This window comes from Geotrypetes seraphini, chromosome 4 (genome assembly GCF_902459505.1).
Source record: "Geotrypetes seraphini chromosome 4, aGeoSer1.1, whole genome shotgun sequence".
Classification (NCBI taxonomy): domain Eukaryota; kingdom Metazoa; phylum Chordata; class Amphibia; order Gymnophiona; family Dermophiidae; genus Geotrypetes; species Geotrypetes seraphini.
The window spans coordinates 178,929,515-178,948,084 of NC_047087.1; the positions used below are offsets into that span (position 1 = coordinate 178,929,515).

Consider the following 18,570-nt stretch of genomic DNA (forward strand, 5'->3'; position numbering starts at 1 on the left):
AACTAAAACCTGTCTTTAACATGCTTGCTAAACCAATTCCAGCCGGTGTAGTGTGCATGTATTTTAGCAGTTGATTATTAAGATGGCTTTACCATGGCCTTTTCCGAGTTTTCTGGCATGCAAATGTACAACGAGTTCATTACTATTAAAATGAGCATTCCAAGCAATTCTCTATAGTTGCCGAGTGATTCTCTAACCTCCTTGTGCTACATTTGCGGCCATAATTTGCCAACAGGTCTGAGCTGTCATTGCCTTACTTTCTGAGATGCCCACTCTCTCCTGCCGCGTTGCACAATCACCCAACACTGCAGTGGGAGAGATGCCCACTCCCTCCCACCGCCAAGCAATGCCACCTTGACACACCCAATGCCTCCAACGACCCCCCCCCACCCCTTCACCCTTACCTTGCTTATGATGGCTGGCCGGATGGATGCCTTCTCCCTCTGGCCAACCGGCCCACCTCTTCAAAATGGCAGCTTTCCCCTTCCTGGTGCATCTTGGGATGCACCAGATTGGAGCCTAAGGCACTTATTGGACCAGATGCCTAAGGTCAAACAACCTGAGAATCTTTCTAGCTACCGTGGTGGTGGTGGTGGTGGGAAGGGGGGGGTTGCTTGACCGTTGGCAGGAGGGAGTGGGCATCTCTCCTGCTGCTGTGTGTGTGGGGGGGGGGGGGGAGGCAGGGAGTTGCTTGACTTTAGCAGCAGGAGGAAGTGGGCATCCCGCCTGCTGATCTTTGATTTGGGTTTTTTAAAAAAAAAATTGTATTTATTCTGCACATGTGCCCATTGCTATCATCAGCGATGTGCACATGCAAATTTAGCGAATCTTCGCTGTTCTCCACTAACCTCATTTGCATGTGAGGTTTTTGGAGAATGGCTTGCCTGTGACAGCGGCCAATCAGATTTTACTACAAGGTTTTAAGAATCTGGCCCTCAGTTGGTCTGCTCTAGGCATATGGTGCAGCAAGATAGAAGAGATGGAGTCTGGAGTTGGCAGTAGAGGAGAAGGGTACAGATTAGAGAGACTTACCCATTGAACTGAGTTTCTGGGGAGGAGAGATACTAAGGAGCTGCAGAATGAATGCACTTGTAAGTCAATAAGCGGAATTTGAACTGTAAGCAGAAATGGATAGGGAATCAATTAAGTGACTTTAGGAAAGGGGTAATGTGAGCATAGTGACACTAGTGGAATATGCCATGAAGTAGAATTTTGAATGGATTAAAGGTGAGAGAGATGGTTTATTGGAAGACCTGTGAGAAGCAAGTTGCTGTAATCTAGATGAGAGATGATAAGAGTGTGGATAAAGGTTTTGGTAGAGTCAGAAGGAAAGGTTGGCTTTTGGTGATATTATAGAGAAAGAGATGATAGTCTTTAGAAGTCTGTTGGATTTGTACAGAGAAAGAGAGAGAGAAGTCAAAGATGACTCAGGTTGGGAGCTGACTAGTCAGGGAGGATGAGAGTGTTATCTACAGAAATAAAAAAAATGGGGGAAGAGGAGAGGTGGGTTTAGGTAGAAAAATAAGAAGCTCAGTTTTGGCCATGTATAGTTTTAAATGGCAGTGACAAATCCATGCATCAATATTGGATAGGCAGGCTAAGATCTGAGTCTGAATTTCTGTAGAAATTTCTGGTAGATCTGGGAGTCGTCAGCATAGTAGTGATACTGAAAACCATGGGAAGAAATCAGAGCACTGAGGGAATGAGTATAGATGGAAAAAAAAAAAAAGGTCCCAAGACAGAGCCCTGAGGTATACTGAGTGATAGTGGGATAACAGTTGAGGAAGATCCATCACTGCATACGCTAAAAGTGCGATGGGAGAGATAAGAAGAAAACCAATAAAGGACAGAGCCCTGAAATCCAAGTGAGGTCAATGCATTAAGGAGTAAATGGTTATCAACAGTGTCAAAAGCAGCAGATAGATCAAGAAGGATGAGGATAGAATAGAGACCTTTGGAGCTGGTCAGGAACAGGTCATTAGAGACTTTAGCAAGGGAAGTTTCCATAGAATGCAGAGTCTCTGAGCAGAAGCATAAGTTGCAATGGCAAGTCCTAGGTGAGGCCTCCAAGGAGAAATAGGCCAGAGGTCTTCCCTACTTCAGGCATAGTCTTTATAATACTGCAGGAGACATATCCAGATCTGTGTAAAGTCTATATGAAGGCTCTAACCCAGTGGTTCCCAACCCTGTCCTGGAGGACCACCAGGCCAATCGGGTTTTTAAGCTAGCCCTAATAAATATGCATGAGAGAGATTTGCATATAATGGAAGTGACAGGCATGTAAATCTGCTCCATGCATATTCATTAGGGCTATCCTGAAAACCCGATTGGCCTGATGGTCCACCAGGACAGGGTTGGGAACCACTGCTCTAACCCATCCACACTTCTCTATTTCATAGTGTCCCTCTAGACTGGCACAGATGAGGTATTATGCATTCCTACCAGCAGATGGAGACTAAGAACCACTGAGCTTTGATTTAATCTGTAAGTGGTCCGTGCAGTTCCCTGGAAGCCAGTCTGTTCTCACTCAGCAGATGATCTTCTCCCTTCCCCCCCAGCTATGGTCTGTCATCTTTCTCCTCTCCTTCCCAAAGCCTGGCATCTCTCTCTCCTTCCCTCCCCCTTCCTGTGGTACAACATCTTTCTCCTTCCCTTTCCCCCTTCCTTCCTAGTCATGTGCCCCTGGCGACGTATCCTCAATAAGAGAGGATGCTGTATCACTTGGATGGTAGTTCCTATTTCAGGGTCACTTCTTGCTGCTCCAAGATGATTATGATGCTCAGGTTCAGCACAGGGACTGCTATTCCTGAGCTGTACCTAAGACCACTCTGTTATGGTATATCTCTGAAGCTCTCCTCTATAAACTTTTTTGTCTGGCTGAGCTCCTTTAATTCTGTTGTTCTACCCTCAAGAGATTGGACTCATTTTCTGGGAACCAGGAGCTCCTTGCAGCAAGTGCACATTTATAGCCTCTTACCAATTTGAGAGATAATCAGACAATGTGCAACTGCCATCTTTGCCGCCAACCTCAATCTCTATCTGTTTTAGCAACTAGTAATTTTGCTTTATGCTAGTAGATGTAATTCATGGAGAAATGGGAAATTAAATCAAGTTCCTTGAAATAAGTCAGCTAATGTATTTGCTGTCTTGCATCAGATTGGACCTAACATTATTCACGTTGATTAGGTACAATTTCTGTGCTGTTCAGCTTCTAGCATTGCCCCGCCTTCAGCTTTGAATGGCACATAATATGAGGAATCTTCAAAAAGTTTCTGCACTTTTATTTTTAAAAAACTATTTAATAAATATCTCAAAAGCAAATTACATCACTTTTCCACATAATCACCCTGTTTTGTGATATATTTTTCCCATGACATTCTACGACATGCCCTTTTACCACTTCTCCAGCCCCATTTCCAGCAAAAATATGAAAGTGCGGAAACTTTTTGAAGAACCTTTGCATTAGTTGCCAGCCTGTCTCTATGGACTTTGTATGCTTTGTTGCTAGCACAATGGGTAAATCAACTCTAACAGTATTTAATGTGAGTGGTAATTCATCTTAAGACTCATCTCATCACACACTACTATCCTATATGAGTAATAAGTCAATAATATTCAGCTCATCGCATAATATTATTCAGATGAATTTTCTCAATCACATAGCATTGTCCTATATAGGTGATGATAATTTTGAAGGAAGACTTTCAGCTTATAGTATTATTATGTTTAAATGATGAGAAAAGTCTGGAGAATTCATTTCCTCTAGCAGTACCATCCCATACAGGTAAACATAGGTCTATAGAACTCAATCACATGGAGTTCATTGAAATTCATGATTGTGCTCCTAGTTTTCCATTTCTCTGACTTTTTTTTCCTCATTATTGTCTCTTTCCTTTTCTATTCATATATAAAATCTAATGTGCTATCATACTGGCTAAAAGTCATTCAAAATGGTTTACAGAGTATAAAAATGATTATAAAGGGAAAGGGATTGGGGCCTGTATACTGCCTTTTTGTAGTTTTACAACCACATTCAAAGCGGTTTTACGTACAGGTACTTCAAGCATTTTTCCTTTCTGTCCTGGTGGGCTCACAATCTATCTAATGTACCTGGGTAAACTCAAGTACTAATGTAAAAAAACCTTCCCAATACAATCATAACTCATAAATTCAACAGATACTTAGGGCTCCTTTTACTAAGGTGTGCTAGCGGTTTTAGCGCACGCTAAACGCTAACGCCTCCATAGAGCTGGCATTAATATTTTTTGTTTAGCGCGTGGTTAGCGTGTGCTAAAAACGCTAGCGCACCTTAGTAAAAGGAGCCTTTACTTTCTTCTCTTGTAATTGGTTTTTGTATTTACTTTTTCTAAGTGCCTCTCACTCATTCTTATCTCTTTTGCTTATGATCTTCCATGTCTAAACTTGAATGTAGTTCTTCTTCCAGTTGGTATTCTTTCCCTTTTTTGAAGAAACGCTGCAGGTGGATTTCTTGCATGGCTGACCCAAGGACTGGTGAGAGTAATCCCTCAGCCCAGTGGTTGCCCCACCCCATCCTGCACCATCCAGAGTAACAGTGATGCCAGCACGGAGCAGGTACAAGACAGGAAAGAAATAATACTTCTGCTTTGTGTGTTGTCTTCAACCTTCTAATTATTATTTTTTTCTATTTTTGTTCTTATACTATTGATGCAGAAAAAGGAAGAGCAGAATGGAAATGGTAAAAATATTTTTATAGCCATTGTTAGAGAAATGTTCTTGACTATAGGACTACAGTTACTTGTAGCCATGATTTTGTGGACTTTGTGATCTTTTGTGTTTTGCCTAATCTTTCATTTTGGTGGGATTGCTGAATAATAAGACAATATTCAGGGATAGTTGGAAAGGTTATATTATATAGAAATAGAAATAGGTTATATTACAAATAGGCTTTATTACAAATGTACAGAAAGAATATTTCATTACAGAACTGTGTGTGTGTATAAAGAAAATGTGGCTGACCTTCTGAAGATGTGTATTCTGGGTTTGAGGAAGGAGGAGTGTGTGTGAGAGAGAGCATGAAGGGTATTTTCTATCTGAATGAAAGATGTGTGTGTCTGAATGGGTGGGTGTGTAGGTGAAGCTAGTCTCTTTTATAGACCTGAATTCCCTGTTTTAGTATTTTCTAGTGCCTTTCTATGTCACAATATGGTTTCTTGTTTGAAACAATGGCCCTCAATTGACAAGGAGGAGTGTCTCCTTTGAAGACCTAGTAGATGGAGCCAAGCTAGCTGGATTCTTATGTTATACTCAAGAACCTATCTTTACCATGTCCAAGGCTTGAAGGATATTCCCAAGCATTGAGCTTAACATATGTACTGTATATACTCGAATATAAGTTGATCTGAATATAAGTCGAGACCCCCATTTTTCCCCTCCAAAAAGGAGGAAAAATGGTTGACTCGAATATAAGATGGGGGTTTAATATTCAAGTGCCATGGCCTGCCAGGATCGGCACCCAGTGTCCCATCCCTCACACCCTCTCTGGCCAAGCTCTGCACCCAGCCCCCCTCCCTGCCAGGCTCTGCATCCAGCACTCTTCTCTTCCTTACCAGGCTCTGTACCCAACCCTCTCACTCCCTGCCAAATTCTCCACCCAGCCTTCTTCCCTCCCTGCCCTACCAGGCTCTGTACCCATCCCCCCTCACTCCATGCCAGGCTTTCCACTCTGCCTCATCTTCCTACCCTGTACCCCCTCTGGTGGTCTAATGGTAGGCCGGGACAGGAGGGATGCATCCTGTATTCCATCCCAGCCAACTAACTTTTTTAAACTTCCTCCCGCACGCTTACCTTTTGCACATACCTGGTGGTCCAGCTGTGTACAGGACAGGAACGATCTTTCTGCGCCCTTCCCCCTGCTGAGACTCTTTTCATGGCCAGCAGCGCACCCGACAGGGCCGAGCTTTTCCTGCTTCCTGCTCAGCCCCGTGCTGCTCTCTTAATGGCCCCCTCCCTTTCCCTCCCACATGGGTGCTTCTTTCTCTCTCCCTCTCTCTCTCTCTTTCCCTTTCCCACAGGTTCATCTCTCTCGTTCTCCAACTCCCCTCCCATGACTGCTTCTTTCTCTCTCTTTCTCTATTCCTCCTTCCAACCCCTCTGCGGGATGGTGCTTCTCTCTCTCACTTGTCCCCCATGTACCTCCTACTTCCTTGCTGAAACTGAATCTTTGGAACGGCCATCAGCAGCAGTGAGATGAACCTGCTGACGTTGGCCTGCCCTGGATGCCTTCTTTTTGGAGAGACTTCCTGTTCTCGCATAGTTGGGACAGGAGGCTTCTGGGACAGGTCGACGGCAGCAGGCTCATCTTGCTGCTGCTGCCAGCTAGCTTGAAGATTCAATTTCAGCCGAGCTCAGAGGTAGGTGGGGGACAGGGAAGACAGGTTAAGGCTCTAGAGACTTTCTCCCCAAATAGGGTAAAAAGCCATCCAGACACCCAGATAGTCCTCTAAAAAGAGGAAATGTCTGGATAAATCAGGACATTTGGTAACCCTGTATACTCTATAAGCCACCTGCAAATCTGATGGCTGTTGAAGTTGCATACATTCAGGTACAGTTTGTGTTTTTAAATTCTTAAAGAGCTTACATTTACAAAATAAGAGTTAAAAGGAGATTTTGATCCTGGGACCCTTGATTCACAGCCCACTGCACTACCCACTAGATTCCCTGTCTGCTCTGCATGAACATTTGTGTGGCCATTCTTCTAAGAATGATGCCAAACAGATGTCCTTTTCCCTGCCTTTTTGCAGTTCATATGATGTATGCTCCAGTTTGAAAAAAGGCTATTCATACGGGATGTCCTTGGCACACAGACATCCATCTAACATATTTTTGACCAGGAAATTCTGATATATTTCCTGTTTGAAAAAACATGTGAGATGGTAGTCCATTTTGGATGTTCTGACATGACAACCCTATTCTGACTTGTATGACCAATTGAAAATGCCTTTCCACTTTATTATTAGAGCTTGCTTCCATCATGTCTCCCCTTTTTGAATAGTTAAATTTGGGTGCACATTGATTTTATTCAGACAGAAGCAAGATTGAATTTTTAAACAGGGAAGATTTGCCCACCAAAGTTTGCTTGCTAAAGTTTAAGAAAACTGGCCTCTTAATTTTCTCTTTTTCTCTCATGTCTGATAGAGATAGCTGATATCCTCCTAGATCAAGGAACTAACAGGTGGGTTCTACATAATTCTCTCTCTCTTTCTCTTTTTCTCTGTCTCCCTTTCCTTCCTAGTGGTTGATCGATATCTGTACCAAGCAGCACCTACAACGTAGGCACCATTTATAGAATCCAGTCTATACCATATAGGCCGTTATTCTAATGATTTGACACATAATTGTTACTGTGCATTTTATAGTTTCAAGTTTATTTAAAAATTAGTTATATCGCCTAATCAGGCTTCTAGGCAGTGTACGTTAGTCAATAAAAACATTCAAGTTAACAAACATATTTGGGGGTACAGTTAACTAAACAGACAGACTTATACAAAAGGAGAGAAGGGATTGAACTACAATCTTATAGAAAAGAAACACTGAAGAAGAGAACAAAAGGTAGGGGAGAGGCTAAAAGAAAGGAACTCAAATTGTCTTTAGATTGTCCTTAGAAGGGCGGTTGCTATTAAACAGCATCTTTAAAAGAGATGGGACTAATCAAAGGCATCTTTGAATAAGAAGGTTTTTAGTTTGGATGAAACTGGTTTACGTTTGTTTCCTCTCTTATGTGATTGGGTATGGAGTTCCAGAGGGTAGGCGCACTGCACGTATATCAAAATCTGCAATAGAGTAGATACACCGGATGGTGTGAATAACATGATGAAAGACCTGGCGAAGCTTGAAGAATGGTCTGAAATTTGTCAGCTAAAATTTAATACTAAGAAATGCAAGGTCATGCATTTGGGTTGCAAAAACCAGAGGGAATGGTACAGTTTAGGGGGACTTGGGTGTGATTGTATGTGATGATCTTAAGGTGGCCAAACAGATTGAAAAGGTGACAGTAAAAGCTAGAAGGATGCTAGGGTGCATAGGAAGAGGTATAGCCAGTAGGAAAAAGGAGGTATTGATGCCACTCTGGTGAGAACTCATTTAGAATATTGTGTACAATTCTGGAGACCACACCTTCAAAAAGATATAATAAGGATGGAGTAGGTCCAGAGGAAGGCTACTAAAATGGTGCATGGTCTTTGTCATAAGGCATATGGGGACAGACATAAAGATCTTAATCTGTATACTTTGGAGGAAAGGTGGGAGAGGGGAGATATGATAGAGACATTTAAATACCTATGTGGTATAAATGCGCATGAGTTGAGTTGCTTTCATTTGAAAGGAAGCTCTGGAATGAGAGGGCATAGGATGAAGTCAAGAGGTGATAGGCTTAGGAATAATCAAAAATAATAATATTTTACAGAAAGGGTGGTAGATGCATGGAACAGTCTCCCGGAAAAGGTGGTGGAGACAGAGACTGTGTCTGAATTCAAAAAATATTTGGATAGGCATGTGGGATCTCTTAGAGAGAGGAAGAGATAATGGTTATTGTGGATGGACAGATTGGATGGGTCATTTGGCCTTTATCTGCCATCATGTTTCTATGTCTTTTGAGCTACCTTCCTGTTATTCACATAAAGTTCTGGTGCCCACATTTTCACTTTCAGTCCCACTATGCCATCTAGTGAACAGTTAGTGAATAGAACCTGATTTATTCAGATCACCAAGACACATACTTGTACTATAGCCATCAGTAAACAACAGCTCGTTTGTTATTATTTGTTTTGTTTTACAGCCAATTTCTAGTGAATAATACAATTTAATGAAATTTATTTAAACAATCATATATTAATTCACATTTTAAAAAACTAATATAATCATAATAATAGTAAACAATAATGATGTCTCTGTTATGTCTTCAGTGGCTGACTTGATGATGATGATGTTCACTAAGGGGCTCATTTTCAAAAGAGAACATAAGAACATAAGAACATAAGAAGTTGCCTCCGCTGAGTCAGACCATAGGTCCATCCTGCCCAGCGGTCCGCTCCCGCGGCGGCCCATCAGGCCCATCGCCTGAGAAGTGGTCTATACCTATCTATACCCTTCAATCCCTTTTTCTTCAAGGAATCTATCCAAACCTTCTTTGAAACCATTTAATGTTTTGCTGCCCACAACAGCCTCTGGGAGCGCGTTCCATGTATCCACCACCCTCTGAGTGAAAAAGAACTTCCTAGCGTTTGTTTTAAACCTGTCCCCTTTCAATTTCTCCGAGTGCCCCCTTGTACTTGTGGTGCCCCTTAATTTGAAAAATCTGTCCCTGTCTACTTTTTCTATGCCCTTCAGGATCTTGAAGGTTTCTATCATGTCTCCTCTAAGTCTCCGCTTTTCTAGTGAGAAAAGTCCCAACTGCTTCAATCTGTCGGTATATGGGAGATTTTCCATTCCCTTTATCAGTCTAGTTGCTCTTCTTTGTACTCCCTCAAGTACTGCCATGTCCTTCTTGAGGTACGGCGACCAGTACTGGACACAGTACTCCAGATGAGGCCGCACCATTGCACGATACAGCGGCATGATGACTTCCTTCGTCCTGGTCGTAATACCCTTCTTAATGATACCCAACATTCTGTTTGCTTTCTTTGAGGCTGTGGCGCACTGCGCCGATGCCTTCAGTGTTGCGTCTACCATCACTCCCAGGTCTCTCTCCAGGTTACTGACCCCTAGCGGTGTTCCCCCCATTCTGTACGTGAACATCGGGTTCTTTTTCCCCACGTGCATGACCTTGCATTTCCCTATGTTAAAGCTCATTTGCCACTTTTCGGCCCACTTTTCCAGCTGCGTTAGATCCTTTTGGAGATCTTCGCAGTCTTCCCTGTTTTGAGCCCTGCTGTATAGTTTGGTGTCATCTGCAAATTTAATGACCTCACACTTGGTTCCCGCCTCTAGGTCGTTTATGTAAATATTGAACAGGAGCGGTCCTAGCACCGACCCCTGCGGAACTCCGCTCGTGACCCCTTTCCAGCCTGAGTAATGGCCCTTTACTCCAACCCTCTGCTTCCTGTTTGCCAGCCAGTTTCTGATCCATCGGTGGACCTCCCCTTGCACCCCGTGGTTCCATATCTTCTTAAGCAGTCTCTCGTGTGGTACCTTGTCGAAGGCTTTTTGGAAGTCAAGGTAAATGATGTCTATAGATTCCCCTTTATCCACCTGGTTGTTCACCCCCTCAAAGAAGTACAATAAGTTGGTGAGGCATGACCTGCCTTTGCAGAAGCCATGTTGACTCGGTTTTAGTTGCCCATTTTTTTCGGTGTGTTCACAGATGCTGTCTTTAATTAGTGCCTCCATCATCTTTCCTGGGACTGAGGTCAGGCTCACCGGCCTGTAGTTTCCTGGGTCGCCCCTTGAGCCCTTCTTGAAGATGGGCGTTACATTTGCTATTTTCCAATCCTCCGGGATCTCTCCAGTTTTTAAGGATAGGCTGTATATCTGTCGAAGTGGCTCCGCTATTTCGTTTTTTAGTTCCTTGAGTACCCTTGGGTGAATGCCGTCCGGACCTGGCGATTTGTCGCTCTTTAGTCTGTCTATCTGCCTGAGTACATCTTCTTGGCTTACCTCTAAATTGACCAGTTTATCATCTTGGTTTCCTATTGCGATCTCCTCGGGTTCCGGAATGTTGGTTGTATTCTCCACCGTGAAGACTGACGTGAAGAACTCATTTAACCTGTCAGCTATCTCTTTCTCTTCTTTTGCTACTCCCTTTCTATCTCCATCATCCAATGGTCCCACTTCTTCTCTTGCCGGTTGCTTCCCCTTGACGTATCTGAAGAACGACTTGAAGTTTGTTGCTTCCTCTGCCAGTCTCTCTTCGTATTCTCTTTTTGCTTTTCTAACCACTCGGTGACACTCCTTCTGGTGTTCTTTGTGCACTTTTTGGTTCTCCTCTGTTTGGTCTTTTTTCCATTTTCTGAACGATGCTTTCTTGTCGCTTATCGCCTTCTTTACTGCATTTGTTATCCACACTGGGTTTTTTGTTCTATTTTTTTTGCACCCTTTCCTGAACCTGGGGATGCACAGGTTTTGCGCTTCGTGCACAGTCCCCTTGAGTAAAGTCCAGGCTTTTTCTACGGATTCCATCTTCTCTATGTTGCCTTTGAGTTTCTTTCCCACCATTTCCCTCATGGCTTCATAATTTCCTTTTTTGAAGTTGAGTGCCGTCGTTGTGGTTCTTTTCCCTTTTGATTATCCAATTTCTAGCCTGCACTGGATCGTGTTGTGATCACTGTTACCTAGCGGGGCTAATACTGTCACCTCCTTTGCTGGCCCCCCTAGTCCGTTGAAGATTAGGTCAACATCCAACATCCAACAGAAAAACATCCAACAGGTGGCAAAAAGGGGCAAATGGGCATTTTTCTTGCCAAACCCTTCCAATTCACTATTTTCGAAACCTATTTTCTAGACAGATATCTATGCTGTTGATCAGCAGTTCTGGGGTAATTGTGAAGCGGCAGTATGCAGATACATTGGTTTTGAAAATCCAGCAGCAATGCACACTTTTTGTATGTTAACAGTTACAAAATTCCCCTCATGCTTTATTGATGCAGATATGGTATATGTGCAGGGAAAATGTTTTCAGTTTCACTTGGGATCATCTTTGAATTCCCGCCTCCCCCCCCCCAATTTTCAAACATTTATGCAGGTAATTTCACACATTGGCATTGAATATACAAATGTAACTTAAGCAGCAGCAATCAGCATTTAAAAACACTCAACAGCCACAGAGGCAGCAGAAACCTCAGCCTCCTGTTGCGCCTAAGGCCTGTCAGTCGTTTTGACCATCTAATACAGAGCATAACCTACATCGTTCTGCCTTTGTCCTCTCCCCTTCCCATTGGAGGTTGTCTCCATCTTTTTTACTAACGCTGGGAGATCATTACATCAGACCTCTGGGTACGGTCCATCATCAGGGAAGGATAATCTCTTCATTTCATCCAGGTTCCTCAGATCTGCCTCCAAGAGAGTATCCTTCCAATCCATCCCAGACCACCCTTCTTCTTCAGGAAGCTCAAGCTCTGCTCTGTCTCCGTGCCATCGAGGAGGTTCCTCCGGACCAGCAGGAGGATCTATGACCTATTTTGGATCTCAGAGCCCTCAACTAATTTCTTGTCAGAGAGAAATTTCAGATGCTGTCTCTGGCATCATTATACCCCCTTCTAGATCAGAATGATTGGTTATGTTCTCTAGGTCTCAAGGAGGCTTACACTCACATTCCCATTCATCTAGCCTCTCGACAGTTCCTCTTATTTTGGGTGGGAAATCTGCATTTTCAATACAGAGTGCTACCTTTCGGCCTGGCTTCATCTCCAAGAGTGTTTACCAAGTGCCTAGTAGTAGTAGTAGTAGCAGCAGCTCTGCAAAACCATGGTCTACAGGTGTTCCCATACCTGAATGACTGGCTCATCAAGGATTCAACATCTCAAGGGGTTATTGTAGTGACCCTACAGACTACGTGGTTCCTACAAAGTTTGGGGTTCGAAATCAACTTTCCCAAGTCCCAGCTAGAGCCCTCTCAGACTTTACAGTTCATCAGAGCTGTCCTAGACACTGTCTGACTCAGAGAATTCCTTCCTCAACAACGTCAGGATGCTCTTCTTCATCTTTGCCACAAAGTGTCTTCCTTGGCTACAATTTCAGCAAGACACATGATGGTTCTACTAAGTCAAATGGCCTCTACAGTTCACGTGACTCCTTTTGCCAGACTTCACCTCGGAATTCCTCAGAGGACCCTGGCATCTCAGTGGGCGCAGGCTTGCGACCCACTCTCTCAACATATTACAGAAACTCCTTGGTTGAGACAGTCTCTCCACTGGTGGATGCTCTCTTCCAATCTCTCCAGAGGTTTACTGTTTCAAATGCCCCCTCATCAGATGGTCCTCACGACAGAATCCTCCAGACGGTCTCCATACTCAAGGCCATTGGTCCAGCACGGATCGTCAATGTCATATCAATCTGTTGGAACTCAGAGCAATCTTCAATGCTCTCAAAGCTTTTCAGCATCTTCTTCACGATAAATTAATCCTTATTCAGACAGACAACCAAGTCGCCATGTACTATGTCAACAAGCAGGGAGGAACAGGATCTCTCCCTCTTTATCAGGAAGCTAAAAAGGTGTGGAACTGGGCAATCCATCACAACACCTTTGTGAAAGCAGTCTATATTCAAGGAGAGAAAAACTGTCTGGCATACAAATTGAGTCATCTTCTGCAACCTCACAAATGGACACTCAATTCCTCGCCTCTCCATCACATTTTTTCTCAGTTGAAGTAGTTCTGTGCCTTAAATAAGCCTGGGGGGTGGGGGGGGGGGGGCAGCTGATTAACCTGCACAAGTGGGTTTTGGTGAAATGAGCAAACATGAAATCATACTGCACAGGATTCACTAGTTAGAAAAACCTGTTGATAGATAGGGCCTAATCCAAGAGCAGATGAGCATGTAGTGGCTATACATATAAAACCAGAAAAATTGGATAAACCAGAATATTAACAATCAGAGAGGCAAAAGAGGCAGGATCGCGACAAAGAAAACGACAGCTCCGGAGATCGATGGCAGCCTGCAAGGATCGCTACAGTACTGGTGATCCTCTCTGCAGGCTGCTCTGCTGCTGTAATTAGGTAAATATAAGAGCAGGAGGCCAGGGGGAAAGCCAGAGGACACTGACTACAGCACTTCCCTTTTGACAATCCCCCCTCACCCCCTAAAGCAGGAGCGGCTACGGCAGTGGACAGCCAGCAAGAGGCAGCGCTGCCGCTCCTGCTTTAGAGGGCGAGGGGGGAGGATCAGTCACTGAATCAGGAGGCTGATTTTTTTTTTTTTTTTAAATCGATTCAAATCGATTCACCCAAAGTGAATCGGTGAAGCAATTTGAATCGGAAATCGGGCAGAACTAATAGGGACCACATCCGCTCTTCTCCAATCCCCAGGAACCACTCCTGTCTCCAAAGATTTGTTGAACAAATCTTAAATAGGACCCACCAGAACCTCTCTGAGCTCCCTCAATATCCTGGGCTAGATCCCATCCAGTCCTATTGCTTTGTCTACTTTCAATTTTTTAAGTTGTTCATAAACGCTTTCTTCCTTGAAGGCGTGGTATCTACTCCATTCTCATGTGTAACTTTGCCAGACAATCTCAGCCCTTCTCCAGGATTTTCATCTGTGAACATAGAAGTATTTGTTTAGCATGTTTGCTTTTTTCTCATCACTTTTCATATATCGGTTCATAGCATCTTTTAATCTCGCAATTCCATTTTTCATCTTCCTCTTTTCACTAATATATCAGAAAAAAAATTTGTTTCCCTTTTTTATATTTTTAGCCTATTGCTCTTCCGCTTGTGCTTTCGCTAGATGTATCTTTCTCTTTTGGCTTCTTTCAGTTTCACCTGGTAGTCCTTTCTGTTCTCCTCTTCTTGAGTTTTTTTATATTTAATGAATGCCAACTCTTTTGCCTTTATTTTCTCCGCCACTAGTTTGGAGAACCATATCAGTTTCCTTTTTCTCTTGTTTTTATTTATTTTCTTCACATAAAGGTCAGTAGCCATTTTTATTGATCCTTTCAGCTTACACCATGGTAATACTTTTAAAACAAACAGAAGAAAATACTTTTCTACTTAAAGAATACACTTCTCCCTCCGTATTCGCTGTGATAGGGGATTAACAGAACCGTGAATACAGATAAACCGCAAATAACTTTTTCATATGTTATTTGCTGTTTTCTATTAAAAACCATTGTGAATATGGTGAAACCGCGAATAACATGGTAGGAGACCTGGCCTGTTCCTGAAGGAGAGGCAAAACATGGTGAAGAAAGTGCCGGGAATCAGCATTTTTTCTCTGTAAACACTTAGAATCGGTGATTTCTCTATGCAAGCTGATGTAATTGGGGGGGGGGGGGGGGGGGAGGAGCCAGCAAGCTAAAAACTGTGAATAATCAAAACCGCGAATGCTGAAACCGTGACTACGCAGGGAGAAGTATAGTTAAGCTCTGGAACTTGTTGCCAAAGAATGTGATTATAGCAGTTAGCATATCTAGATTTAAAATAGGTTTGGACAAGTTCCTGGAGGAAAAGTCCATAGTCTGCTGTTGAGATAGAAATGAGGAAAGCCACTGCTGTCCTGGGATTGGTAGCATGAAATCTTGTTACTATTTGGGTTTCTGCCAGGTACTTGTGACTTGGATTGGCCACTGCTGGAAGAGGATACTAGGCTAGATGGATCATTGGTCTGGCACAGTATAGCTATTCTTATATTCATACACATGTAAATGCCAGTTTTAGAAAGTCACTATTTGCATATGGATATTCACAGTAAGAAATGGCCTTAGTGCTAGAGAATGATATGGGATAGGGACGTGCAGTAAGCCATAGTATATTCGTGGGAACAGTAAAACTTGTAGCAGAATTACCATGGATGCAGAAGCAAAGCTTTTTGTAGCCCCATGAGAATAACAAAATCTTGCTCCGTGGTTAAAAAAAACCCAAAACACATTTACTGCCGATTGTTACTGTTCATTGACAGATGTCACTCCTCTTGTCGGTGCCTGAGCCACAATTGGCTCTGGCAGAAAGGGTGACATTTAAAAAATCTGCCTCTTATCCCCCCCTAAACAATATCTTTGTAGTCTAGTGCCCCCCCAAACTGCCACTGTCCACAATTTAAAAATGTCATTAGCAATCTAATGGCCCACCCTCCCACCATTAAAAAATTCTACTGGTGGTCTAGTGGCCCATTCTTCCACCCCCCCTTCCTCCCAGATCCAAACTCCCAATTATAAAAATTAAATCCCTAGTGTCTAGTATAAGGTGACCATACATACCATTTTGAATGGGACCATCCCTTTTTTGGATCCCCTATCCCGTTGTCCCCACGCACAGCTTTGGGACACAGAAATGTCCCGTTTTCAGCGAAGGCATCCTGAAGTTGTGTGTGGGGACAATGGGACAGGCGATCGCAGGAGAATGGGTTCTCTCCCTTCTTCCCTGCCCACCGCCACAACAACAGCTGGAAAGGCATGTCCAGGCGCTGGCCCAGAAGCCTTCACCCTGATGTCAATTCTGACGTCAGAGAGGAAGTTCTGGGCCAGCCAATCGTTGGGGAGAAGGCTTCTGGGCTGGTGCCTGGACATGCCTTTCATGCAGTTGTTGCGGCAGGCAGGAAGTAGCAGCATGCGGCGGCGGTGGACCGGGGGGGGGAGAGGAAGAATCGGCGGTAGGCCTCGGAGGTAGGGAGGCAGACAGATATGCAGGCTGTTGGTTGCTGAGCTTTCTCATATTCGGCACGGCAGGGAGGGAGGGAGGCTGGCTGGCTGGCTTTGGGGGAGGGGGTGGGACAAAGGCTGAAAGGCAGTGAGGGGGAGGCAGGCAGGCTGGCTTTTGCAAGGGAAGGAGGGAGGCAGGAAGGCTGGCTGGCTTCAGGGGAGGGGGTGAGACAAAGGCTGGAAGGCAGTGAGGGGGACATAGTAAGGAGGGAGGGAGGAAGGAAGGAGAGAAAGAGGCAGAGAAAGGGGGAGGGGTTGTAAGCAGAAGAAAGACTAGAGAGAGAAAGACCTGGACCAAAGGGGAAAGACAGGAGGCAGATGCAGGATAATGGGAGGTGCAGACAGAGGGGGAGAGACCCTGAGGAAGAGCAGAGAGAGGCAAGATCATAACAAAGGAGGGAGAGAGAGGGAGACCTGGAACAAAGATACAAAGGAGAACTGACACTGGATCTGGGGGCACTAAGGACACAGGAAGGGGCACTAAGGACATAGGAAGGAGGCACTGGGGACACTAAGGACATGGGAAGGGGAACTAAGGACATAGGAAGGAGGCACTGAGGGCACTAAGGACATGGGAAGGGGCACTAAGGACTTAGGAAGAAGGCACTGGGGCACTAAGGACATAGGAAGGAGGCACTGGGGGCACTAAGGACATAGGAAAGAAGGAGGGAGGGAATAGAAAGGGACAATTGTTGGTCCTGAGTGCAGAAAGAAAGAAATGAAAGACTGGATACACAGTTAGAAGGAAGTGCAACTAGAAACTCATGAAATCACCAGACAGCAAAGGTAGGAGAAATGATTTTATTTTCAATTTAGTGATCAAAATGTGTCAGTTTTGAGAATTTATATCTGCTGTCTATATTTTGCACTATATTTGTCTATTTTTCTATAGTTACTGAGTTAACATTGCATATTTTAAAGTCATCTGCCTTGACATCTCTGAAAACCCCCCAAATATAAATGACTTTTTCTGTGTAGTGTGCTTTGTGTTTTTTTTAAATTTTATGGTTACCATTATGAATTAATAAGATATTATGTGTACATGAAAAATGAATGGAATAAATTGGGGACGGGATTGGGGGCAGGACTGACAATTAATAGATGTCCCATTTTGATGAAAAAAATAAATGGTCATGTTAGTCTAGTACAGAGTTAGGCAAACTCATTAGTCAAAAGAGCCAAAATTAAGAATTTTTTTGAGAGCCATACCCCGTGCCCGCTTGCACTATGATGGCTACATCAACCCGACTGACACCGCACATAGTCGAAATCGATTAGTGGCAGAGCCTAGAGAATGACACGGGGAAAAATTTTTTCTCCGTCCCCGCCTTATCCCTGTGAGCTCGGTCCCCATCCCCGCAAACCACCTGATCCCATCCACACAAGCCTCGAATAATTTTATACTGAACTTATTATATTAAAGTATAAAAAGAAACAATATTCTGTACAATTGTCAATTTATAAATCAGCGTCTTCTCCCCACTCTCTCTTCCCCATTTCCCTTCTGTGTCCTCAGCCCGCTCTTTCTCTACACTTCCCTTAAGCACACGCACATAAAAACAAGCAAGCAATTTTACATCATTTTCATTCTATTCATTCATAGAAATTAAAATCTAAATAATGCCAGACACATAATAAAACATGATTTTACAAAAATAATTCCCTGCACAGTCAAGCCTGCAAGGATTACTAGATGTCTTTCAGCAGCTCCCCAGCTTCCCTCCCTCCTTCCCCCTTACCTTTGTGGCCAAGTCAAAATGATCTACCAACAATAAAATTTTAAAAAACACAAAGTACACTGTACGCAGAGAAAATGTTAATTACCATTTATATTCTGCGGGTTTTCAAAGAGGTCAAGGCAGATGATTTTATGCAATGGCACCTCAGTAACAACTATACAAAAATAGACAAATATACCCCCTCCCTTTTTACTAAACCACGATAACGGTTTTTAGCGCAGGGAACTGTGCTGAATGCCTTGCGCTGCTCTCGATGCTCATAGGCTCCCTGCGCTAAAAAACACTATTGCGGTTTAGTAAAAGGGGGCCATAGTGCAAAATACAGACAGCAGATATAAATTCTCAAAATGGACACATTTTGATCACTAAATTGAAAATGAAATCATTTTCCTACCTTTGTTTGGTAATTTCATCAGCCTCTGGTTGCACTTTATTCTTCTGACTGTGCATCCAATATTTATTCCCTTCTTTCTACCTCCTGTATGATTCCTCTCCTCCAGACCT

The 18,570-nt window shown here is 43.5% G+C and overlaps 1 protein-coding gene across 1 annotated transcript in view; it reads left to right on the plus strand.

The window, feature by feature from the left end:
- The window catches only part of LOC117358829 (cyclic nucleotide-gated cation channel beta-1-like), a 63,861-nt gene that overhangs the window by 37,486 nt on the left and 7,805 nt on the right, over window positions 1-18,570 (plus strand). Inside the window, exons 5-7 of the mRNA XM_033940576.1 lie at window positions 4,470-4,593; window positions 4,693-4,717; window positions 7,177-7,213. Coding sequence (XP_033796467.1) covers window positions 4,470-4,593; window positions 4,693-4,717; window positions 7,177-7,213 — 186 coding nt within the window. The remainder of the gene's footprint in view (window positions 1-4,469; window positions 4,594-4,692; window positions 4,718-7,176; window positions 7,214-18,570) is intronic.